The sequence below is a fragment of the Pundamilia nyererei genome, unplaced genomic scaffold (genome assembly GCF_000239375.1).
Source record: "Pundamilia nyererei isolate P.nyererei 1_Seehausen unplaced genomic scaffold, PunNye1.0 scaffold00175, whole genome shotgun sequence".
In the NCBI taxonomy this organism is placed as follows: Eukaryota; Metazoa; Chordata; class Actinopteri; order Cichliformes; family Cichlidae; genus Pundamilia; species Pundamilia nyererei.
The window spans coordinates 1032875-1044286 of record NW_005187576.1 but is presented as its reverse complement, the minus strand read 5'-3'; the positions used below and the strand labels follow the sequence as shown (position 1 = coordinate 1044286).

General features: G+C 39.2%; 1 protein-coding gene across 1 annotated transcript in view; it reads right to left on the bottom strand.

The window, feature by feature from the left end:
• Positions 1 to 11412, bottom strand: part of wdfy2 (WD repeat and FYVE domain containing 2) — a 22756-nt gene that overhangs the window by 7998 nt on the left and 3346 nt on the right. The window contains exons 3-8 of the mRNA XM_005746231.1: positions 6998 to 7071; positions 5805 to 5859; positions 4511 to 4661; positions 2422 to 2534; positions 1244 to 1370; positions 632 to 737 (exon numbers count right to left, since the gene is read on the bottom strand). Coding sequence (XP_005746288.1) covers positions 632 to 737; positions 1244 to 1370; positions 2422 to 2534; positions 4511 to 4661; positions 5805 to 5859; positions 6998 to 7071 — 626 coding nt within the window. The remainder of the gene's footprint in view (positions 1 to 631; positions 738 to 1243; positions 1371 to 2421; positions 2535 to 4510; positions 4662 to 5804; positions 5860 to 6997; positions 7072 to 11412) is intronic.

Sequence of the window (11412 nt, the reverse complement as noted above, 5' to 3'; positions counted from 1 at the left end):
GTGTCAATAACTGGAGTGAGAAGTATTATCAAGAAATGTAAGGAGAGCCACACAGTCAGAACAAGCCTGGCAGAGGTAGGAAGTCAGAGATTTCAAAGACTCTCCAAAGAAAACTAAAGACCCCAGCATAACCGTCAAGACTCCGGTGAACGACTTAGTCAAGCTGTTATTTTAAAGATGAAAATTTGGAGCAAATTTCAGAGACTGTGGCACAACAGAACAGCGAGGCAGAGTGAAAGTGGCTCTGATTGAATATAGAAGCAATTAAAGCCTGGAGACTAGCAGAGCAAAGAGGGAGACGCCGAATCTAGACTGTGTGAGCATCTGAACGACAGAAAATCAAAGAAAACTCTGCTAATCAGGTGACCTTTAATGGACCTCTAAAGAGAACTTTTTGCCCCCAAAAGATCTGAGAGAACAAACATCAGCAGTTTATCCTGTGAGCCGATCTGCATCACAGAATGTGCTTCCCTGTAAAACATGCAGGGAAGCACTAAGGGAAAGAAGCATGCTATTACACAGCACACATGACATTTCCTTATTTTGCTCACAAGCTGTTGCAGTTCACACATCAAACACAAGCTTGTGTTTGTGCGCTGACGTCACGCTGCTTCAGTCTGCTCTCTCTCACCTCTTGCCGTGTTACATCCATGTTCCAGATGACGATGCTTCCATCTGAGCTGCAGGAGATGAGCTGCCGGGTGTGTGAGGCGTAACACAGGCCCTGAACTTTGTCACTGTGGGGAGAGCACAGCAGTGAAGTGGGTGTCCCGGTATGCTGACATAACCAGAAGTGCTTTGCATTAAAATTCAAGAAACAACAAGTTAAAATACAAGGTAGCAGCTACACTGAGTGGGTCCTCCAAGCTTTCAGTGGTTGAAAAGCTTGTTTCAATGTCAAAGCACATTTTTATAAAATGCTCTAAGAAGAAAAACATTTATTTAGCAGCTTTTAACTTTTGAGAGTCAATAAAGGTCTTTGCTCAAAAAAAGTGTGAGATTCCAGAGTCTGTTTATCGTCCTCTTATGAAGTCAGAACACTGTTTTTCTTTTACTGAAGTCTGCTCTCCTGCAGCCTTTATGGTAACTTCATAACATTACATTTCAACTAGTCGTTCAAGCTTGAAGTGAGTGCGATGAAATGAATGAAACTGAGTAAACATGACAAAAAACACAATTACAATTCCATCAATACAAAACCGCTGAGCATATGTATAACTTATTGGCTAATGGAGATCCTTACTTGTGTCCTTGCAGTTCGATAGCGGTGCCTTTGCGTCCGCCGATGTCCCACATGATGATTGAGTGGTCCGAGCTTCCGGAGAACAACACCCTTGTGACCGGGTCCCAACACAGCGCCGTCACATTACCTGACAAAATTACAACGGAGACAAAAGTGCCTCCGTCAGCTACGCCACATTATCGTGCAGGGTTCACTGAAATTTAATAAGAACCAATTAATTAAAACCAACTTTCACTGGCTTGAAGTCGCTGTTGTTGGACCTCTCTCATCTTTAAACTCATTTGGATGTCTCTTTATTGTTAAATGGTAAAAACACATTTTTCTTTTGCCTTCTCTGTTGAAGCAGACTGCATCATGACAAGTTCCAAAGATTTTCTCGAACATTTAAAACCACCGGGGACGCACAACTCTGTAAAAATCAATGCTGAGCTGCGTCAACAAATCTGCAACCTGCTGGAGGACAACAGGCGAAGACAAACGAGGATACTGTGTGAACTTACTGCAGCTGCTGTGTGAACACACATTTATGAGAACGCTCCTCCAAATACAACTGAATTCTAAAATAAAGATTTAATTATCATACAAAGAAAAGCTGCGACTCAACTGCTACATAATTGTTTTAAAGTGGGTTTTGTTTAAAGTTTACAGATCAGAAAGTAATCACCAAATATTGAAAATATCTGCTGCTGTGATCCACTGTAGAGGCTCCTCTCTCTCTCAGATCAGTGAAGAAATAAGAAAAGCACACAAGCAAAAGATGCTGGCTTTTTCTCATAAACTAATATTCAGAGTCGGGAGCGTACTGAAAGCAGAAAACTGAAAATGATCCGAAACATAGCTGGGAGACAATTTGCACAGACAAAATTGGAATGAATATTTAACAATGTTGTGGCGCAGGCAGAGCCGGCAAGAGTTCAGAGCTTCATTACTATGCTAGGACTGCCGCCAAAAATTATTTTCATTCTTGATCAATCAGTTGAACATTTTATCAATAAATTATTGAATTATTTATTTAATTCTGGTAAATGTTAACAAAAATCCCCCTAAGCTCCATGTCATCTGTTAAAAATCACTCAAAAAGCCAAACTAACAGTGACACTATCAGAGGCCTGATCAGCTGACCGATTAATTAATCATTTGTGCTTCAGTTAGGACACTAGGTGCTTGTGTGTGGGTACCAGTGTGTCCTTTGAAGGTGGTGACCAGGCTGCAGATGTCCTGCTCCAGCTTCAGGATTGTCACCTGACCAGACTGATCCCCTACGAAGGCGTGTCTGGTCTCCACGTCGAACCTGGGTCAAAATTAAGGTCATGCTTTCCTGCTAAATATGCACTCATTCAGATCCTGTCACACAGACCGAACAGATTCACAACAGAGCTGTAAATTTCACTGCTCACCAAAATCCAGAGCCAACTCTGTGCAAACTACTACATGAAAGCTTTGAATGAATTCGTGCAGAGGCAGCACCACAGCGACTGTCAGCGGAGGACTCTCAGCTGTTTCACCGGCTTCCTTCAAAGCCCTCGTCTGACCCGATTAAGTCACGACTGAACCAAATCATTATGTCGGGATCCAAAGACGACGAGGAAACCCAACAGCGGAAACAATAACCTAAAGATCCAATCCACTTCCACTGATTTGTCCTTTTCTTTCTGAAAATCTGAGATTTCACGCTGTGCATAACTCCCAGTAAGCACAGAAAAGATGATTTTAAAGTGAAAGGATATTACAACAGATCTACACCGCTGGTTCGTCTGTCCTTCTCAACACCACAGAAAACCAGTGAAATCTTTATTAAACATTAAAAGGGCTGTAGCAGTTTTTAAAACACCCCTGACTGTCTGCTTAACCATTTTCAGCCTTAATGTTGCTACAGCCAGTTAGCCACATTGAGCTGCGGTGGTTAATGCCCGTTTAAAGTATGCTAAGCTGGTGAGAAATGAAACAGTTACGCGCTGTTAAAAAGTGAACAGGAAACACGTCAAAATAATCTGATTCTAGGAAACTTAAGTGATCAAGTCATATTCTTATTCATTACCCTAAAAGGAAAAACTACAGTACAAACTGTGCATCTAAAGAATCACTGCACACTTAACTATATTTTCAAAGTTTGTTGAGTAAAGTAGATCCTCCACATGAAACATTATAATTTCTTTTGCTGCTCTTAGGTCTGTTTTCAGCGTAGCACCGTTTCTGTTCAATGATGGCTTTTGTACTTTAATGATAAAAAGAAAACAATTGTCAGTTCCAGCTCAGTCTTCACCAGTTAAATTGAGTTTAGCATAAAAAAATCTGTTCCTCAGCAAGTCTTAAAATTAGGCAAACACAAGCTCAGGTGAACAATACATGTCATATTACATCGTCATTATTTATTTAATATCTACTAAGAACAACATGTAGAAGCAGTGTATGAAAAACTGATTCAGTAGCTTGTAGAAACAGATTTAGCAGCACTAACTGTTTGACTTTGTCAGTCTCTCTCGTGTGGTTGTGGAGACGTATTGGCCCACTTTTCTTCACACCTCCTTTTTTAGGCTACGCTGAAAATAAAACTGGGAGCAAGATAAGATGCCTCTTTTTATCTTACTTTATATTTATCAGAACTACAGCAAAACACGTATAAGTAATGGTAAACAGTATGAGGGCACTTTTTATTTGTTGTTTCCAAATAAAAAGCTTTCAGCCACAGTATCAAAAGGCTTGCTTTAGTTCAAATGAGCGCAGATTTGGTTAAAAGGCTTCATGCACTATGACGGCCATTTGAACAACTATTTTTTGAACAATTTTTCAAAAAAAAAAAAAACAGCAAAACTTTTAAATTTAACTTTTCATTTTCCACACTGTTCCTTTTTCATTATGTCTAAAATCCCTGAACAAATAAACGCCGCTGCTCTGAATCTCCTCTTGCCATGTTATGTAGACAGGTTAGCATGATGCTAAGAGGATACCAGCAGTGTGATGACCTAATAGCAGGCTCATTGGTATGGATCAGTGCCGCTGCTGAGCACTCACACAGCCTTTCATGTGGCCATTACAGAAACCTACTCAGACCGTTTCCTTGACAACAGCATGACTGATGCCTATTGTTAGCCCTTCACATTAGTAGAAACTAACTGGAGGCTAATTTCAATTGCCCGGTCTTATGTTGCACTGACCTAAAAATAGACGGTGTCATCAAAATAAAAAGACAAAGGCTAAAGAATCAAAGTTGGCTCGTCACTTCCCACTCGATCCACTCTAAAGACAAAGCTGGGTGTAGAAGGATACTGTAGTCCTGAGACCCAGGCTGCGGTGCGATATGTCCCCAGCTGCTGGCCGCTCTCTGAGCAGTGCCAGGTGAAGTTTTTATCCTGCCCCGTGCTCAGCAGCCACTCCATCTCCAGCACAAACAGCACCACTGTCACCCTGCCCTGATGAGCTACACACATAAAAAAAACAAATTAATTAAAATGAGTAGCCTACAAGAAATCATGGTCGTCATGAAAGAAGACGATCAAGCACTACTGCCTTCTTCAAAGAAAGCAGCCAAATGAAGAGGAAGTTTGTGCTCGACACTGATGAAGACGTATTTTTATACATTTGTACTGTTGCACAACACACTTAGCCTTATGTGACACAAAGATACATCTTGACATATGATCAGAGAAACATATCATAAAGGTCAACTATAAATATTTCTCTATATCCATAAAATAAATAAATAAATCTTCTAAGGGTTGTTTTGGACACCCACACAATAAAAAACATGCAGTATAGTGGAATCTGTGGAGGATACATAAAGAGATTTATCACTGGTGCTCTGATCCACACTTAGTGAGTTATGCTCCACAGAGAGGCATGAATTATGAACACAGCCAGAGAGCAAATACTCCTCAGGCTACAAAGCCTAAAGTACAAGGATGTGAGTGGACTTTATTAACTTTGAACTGCCCAGAATTGGCAAAAGTAACAATAAATAACAAGTAACAATAAACGATAGCAGAAACAAAGCTTAAAAAATTCACTTTGAAAGTGTTAGACTTATATTTTTAAGGCATTCTAACAGACTGTAATAATAATAATAACTTTTTTCTCTTTTCTTTTTTTTTTCTTTTTTTTTTAAATGGGACAAATCACAATTTATTTATAGAGAAAGAAAAGCCCCTTGTCACTCTTTTCTGGGGCAGTGGGGAAGGTTTAGTCGGGGTATTAGTCTGGGCACAAGGCATTAAGAATTTTGCCTTCTGAATGCAAGTTTCAGCTAAACCCCATTCGCATCAAAATAAAAGACGCGCACCAGATAAGAAGTTGCAACGCGCGTTTGGGTACATAAGATTTTCTGGAGGAAGACAGACATCTGTTTAGAACTGTTAAAGATGTCAAAAGAAGCAAGCTCCTTTAAGCAATTTCGTTGGTGTTCCTCCACCTCCAAAGAAGCGTGTATTCTCAGAAAAGTGGTTGCAGGAGGTGAGCTGGCTGCAAACAAATGATGAACGCACAGAGATGTGGTGCAGAATGCGCACCTGCGGACCACTTATGTGCACCCCTGAATATAATAGCGTTCTTGCTCTTTCTGTCTCACCCTGGTAGGTGCGTGCTGGGGTCATCTTGTTGTAGTCTTCTGACAGAACAAACTCCTGAAAGAGAGGAAGTGGAGATAATTGGTCACTGACTAATGTTTCCAGCAACTTTGTAAACATAGAAAAAAAACTATGTTGCTGTGTTTAAATTACATTTGGCTCAGTTCTCTGCACATCAGAGGATTCATGCAAAATGTGCACTGCATAGCATGTATAGGTGAGAAATAAGTACTACTTCCTCAAAAACGTAAAGACAAATGACTCATAGATCAATAAATACAAGAAAGATTCTTGTTCTGAAGTTTCAGCTGAGGTCAACACCCTTAATAAAACATTTATGGGAACTTATGGTAAGTTATGAGGTTGTTCTGAGATGAATCTCCAAGAAAAGTTCACATCACGTGCTGGCTTTATTTTAGGACAGCAACAAAACAAGAAGTGGACAGCAAATAATGCTACATCTAAAAATAGAGTGACCTGCACTGCGTCAGGTCAGAAATGAAACTGCTGTGTTGCTGTTTATAAAAAAATAATGTTTACTTTTTTGGGGTTGGAGCTTTAACTGTACGGAGTAGACCAAAAGGAAAGTCTGGCAAAGAGGTGTTGCCCTCTGGAAACAAAGAATCGTATTAATAAATTGCATTATGAGCTGCGTGACGCACTATAGGAAGGATTATTAAGTGACCAAGATCACAAGGATTCTTCCTCTGATGAGCATGAATAAAATAAGTAGATCTGAAGGAACTCGTTCAATTAGACACCATTGTATGGTACTGTGTGAGAAAAGCAAATAAAAATGAGAAGTGAGATTTATTCTCTGGAGAGCTTTGCCACAGTTTGTCACAAACGAAAGCTATTCACTGCCACTGTAAGAAAGATCAGAGGGGACAAAATTGCTATAATGATGATGATTTACTGGAAGAGATGAATTCACATTTAAAAAGAAAAAAATCTCGGCTGAGTGGCTAGATAGTGTGCTTCAGGTGACATGAAATGACTTCAAAACACAATCAAAGCAGATCAGGTTTGTGAACTAGGGCACTGACATTTCCACTAAAACAAAAGAAATACAACTACTCCATTCATTTGATTATAACATCACCGGCAAAAAAAGGAAATAGTTTGTCACAGAGGAAGGAGTGAAAAAGCCAGAGGTCTGCATTTAAAAGGGAAGCAGGATGTTGGCTGGACTTACACAGATACTCCCAGTGTCCATCCCCACAGATAGTCTCCTGGTCTCAGGGTTAAAGGACATACAGGAGCTTGATGCTGGAGACACAAAGACACACAACAACAAAGGTTACAATTATTACTGACCTAACAGACTTTTGTGAGGCAATCTGTAAGATATCAGTAAAATCATAAGGATACTCGTGCCTTCTTTCTTAACAGTGATGACATTTGTTTGACATTGTAGCAAGTGTCAAGGTTAAACCACAAGCTTTTTTTAGCCTATCAACTGCATCTCACAGTCCTTTCTCAGCTGACTGAGTCATGTGACAGCAAACGAGATGCAACTTAAAGGTACAGAAAACTGATGACTTTCTTCGGCACTGTTAGCCAACAAACCCTCAAATACACTGGAAAAATCCTGACAATGGTTACAGCAGCTATCGATACATGTGAGAGAAACTTGTGCCATCTAACACTGAGATTACAGGCTGTCAGCGCCTCTATTCCCTCGCGTCAGAGTCCTCCTGCGTGTAGTGTGTAGGTGAACCTCAGCGGCTGCCACCTCATTTTAAAAATCCAAACCATTCCAGTCTATAAAGCTGAGCTGGCAAACTTCACTGAACAGAAGTCTCTCTGTAGGGAATCTAACCTAACACAAATAATGGACACTTAGCTTATTGTGCCATGTTGTGCCATGGTTTTTCTTATTTTTTATTTTAATACAGCATGAGGTTCATAAGGTCTGATTTCGGCCTCATCAATTGTTAATATGCATCTCCCGTCTGATCCAATCTACACCAGGAAACATTGTTAAATCATGTCCTCAAGCTATTAAGCTAGACTCTGGTGCTGTACTGAATCATTTTCATTGTGTTCAAAGGCTTTCAAACTACCATAGGCTTCTCTCTGAAATGAACAACACTTCAACATTCAGAGCTGAACAATGGTTGCTGCACAAAATACAAATCACCAGTTTCAGAGGTTTTCATCTCCCATGTTCTTTTCTCGTCTCATCGTCAGCATTACAATTAAAATGAAATAAACAATTGTATTCTTGTTTATATGGCTTTCAAAAACAGCAATTTTTACATTTAAATATGACAGAGCAGAATAAAATGCAAGATGCCAGCTGCATCAGATTAAAAAGAAAAAAGAAAAACTGAATCTTTGTATTGTCAAGAACGACAATACTACTGTCAAGACATCAAGCCACAGTTTATTATAAAAAGCAGAACATTGCGAGTTTGAGTCTTGCACAAGTGAAACAATGTTTGTTTTATGTTCTGTCTATCCACCCATCCATATTCTTAACTGCTTGTCTAACCCAGGGTTTGGAAAGGGCTGGAGCCTTTCCTGCAGGAGGGTACACTCTGAACAAGTTAGCAGTTTTATTTGCTTAATTTCTGAGAAATTACAATTTTAAATCTAAATATTTAAAACCCCCAGTGTGTTATTTAACCCAGGGGAAATGAATCCAGAATTTATGTATTGTAGATACTTTATAATGACTGTCTAACTACTTTGGAAAACTGTTTGTTGCAATTTCCTGGAAGAGCTGGCTGAAAGTTTTAAAAGCCAAAAAAAGAAGAAAGAAAGTGCAACCAAAGTCCCTGCAAAACTACCCAATGTAGGTTTCCAGAAAGCACTGGAAATATCAAAATGTTGGAAAGCAACATAGGGATGCATAGATGCAATCACTTTATTCTACCTTTCTGCACTTTAGCCAATAGTCGCTTTCCTTTGCAGTGATTACTGAGCAGTTTGAAAAAACTCATGTCAGGGTTGGTAACCACAAATATTTAACTAGTGCAGCCTCTGGCACTGCTATTGTTAGTGACACATCTTGCTGATCACAGCATGAAAGTTCCTTCAGTTGCACAACTAAAGAAAAAAAAGGGACCAACCGTCACAGTCATGCACAGAACAGAAACCGAATATTGGCAATCAATAAGCAATACTGTTTGTAATAAAAATGAAAAGAATGCTGTTATTGTATGCTTTATAAAATCAATCTATCATAAGGTAATAAGTGATTTTTTAAATTAGGCAGAAGCCACTAACCACAGACTGTATATAAAAGATGGTCATAGCCATTGCACCATCACCCATTGATTTGTGTACCCTGAATTTTGAAGCCTAAACATTAGTGGTTTGGCTACTGCCATGTTGTATTTTGCCATAAATGATTAAGTTTGGACAGAAGGTTAAACTACTAAATTATCAGCTAAAGCTAGTATGGTGAGCGTGCTGTGTTCATAAACCGCATTCAACAACAACAGATAGTATAAAACAAGGATGTAGCATTCGAGTCAGAAAGATTAAGCCAATAAAGAAGCACCTAAAAACCTGCATTCTGTCTGGAGGCCACCAGATGGAGATAGTTGTGGTTGCAAAAAGACTTCAGTCCTGTAGAAGTTTATGGGAAAACTGCTTTCTGACTTGATCTCTGTAAACACTTTCATTATGAGTTTATGGGCACAGTCACTCATTTTGGGTCATACAAAATAAAAACTGTTTTGTAAAATACACCATAAGTCATATCCATGTGTTATATACAGTCTACGGGCGCAACACATAGGAACAGAAACCCTGTTAATTCGTGCCAAGTAAGAGATGAATAAAATCACCAACACTGGTAATAGCAAAACCTCTTGTAACATTTTTTGTCATGATGTTATTTATCAATAATTCTGCTAAAAATGCTCCAAATGCACCACAGACGTGCACTTCAGTGAGGCTGAGCTTACAGCTGGAGGCTACAGCTGCCAATGTTGGCAGACCCATTAATCAAAGCAGCCACTCACTAACTGTAAGCCACAACAAAAGGGGGGAGTTAGAAGAAGAAGAAGAAGAAGACTCAACACCTACACAACTGCAAACCCATTTCCAATAATGCTGAGATGCTGTTTAAAGTGTAAATAAAAAATAATACAACGAGCTGCAAATCTCATAAACACATGTTTTATTCACAATAGAACATTACTAAACATCAAATGTTTAAATCGATACATTTTTATACTTTCATGAAACGTATTAGCTCATTTTGAATTGACGGCAGCAAAAAGTCGGAACAGGGGAAACAAAAGGCCGGAAGTGTAAAAGGGAACGTTTTGGTGGAGGAACATTTTGCAACTAATTAGGTAAAGTGGCAACAGGTCACTGAGAAAAAAAAAGAGTTTCTCTGAAGTAAAGATAAGCAGAGGTTCACCAGTCTTTAAAAAATTGCAAATTTGCACATTTTGAACCAATTTCAGAATGTTTGTCAATAGTACATAAAACCATTAAACGATTTAGTGAATGTGGAGAAATCTAGCAAGGAACATGGCCCAGAATCAATACTGGATGCCTCTGATCTTCAGGCCTCAGGCGGCACTGCATTAAATACAGACATAATTCTGTCATGGAAATCACTGCATGAGGTCAGGAACACTTCCACAAATCACTCTTGAGAACACAGCTCACCGAACCATCCACTAACACAGGTTAAAGCTCAATCATGCGAAGATGAAACACTGCAGTCTTCTCTGGGCCAAAATACATTTAAAATGGATAAAGTGAGGCAAAGTGAAAAACTGTTTTGTGATCAGATGAGTTGAAAATTTGAAATTCTTTTTGGAAAACACTGACACCATAGCCTCATAAGTATATTAGCGCCTAATATACTGAAAACTATATACAGCAATTGAAAACTATATAAAACCTGTATATACAGGTTTTAGAGCAACATGTGCTTCCATCAAGATGGCATCTTTTTCAGGGAAGGGCTTGCATATTTTAGCAAGACAATCCTACCCAGCATACTGCAACTATTACAACAGCATGGCTTCATAGTACAAGAGTGTGGGTACTGAACTGGCCAACCTGCCATTTCACCAAATGAAAACCTTTAGGGCAGACTGGAAAAACCCAAAGACTTCTTAACAGCTAGACTCCTGTAAAAGACAAGAATTTGCCAAGATTCCTCTGCCCACGATCCAGCAGTTACTCTCCACGGCAGACTGTTGTTTAAAGAAGAAGGGATGCTACACAGTGGTCCTGTCTCAACTTTTCTGAGACGTGCTGCTGCCATCAAATTCAAAATAACAGAGGATTTTTCTCAGCTTAAACATTTGGTATATTTTCCATGTTTTATTATTATATGAAATATGACATTTGAAAATCAGCGCGTTGTGTTTTTGTTAATATTTTTTTACAGTGTCCCAACATTTTTGGAAAAGGACTAGTAGGGCTGGGCCATATCATACCGTTCACGGTAATACCGGTATAATGACGGGCAACGATAAGAAAATGAAATATCACGATAGAATATGGGTAAAACACACATGCGCAGTGCCTTTGTTTACATATGCACATGGCGAAAAAAAGCGTGCCGAAGACTGAGAATAAGAAGGACGAAAGCAGATCGTTAAATGAAACGGATGAACCAGAACTGGTTTG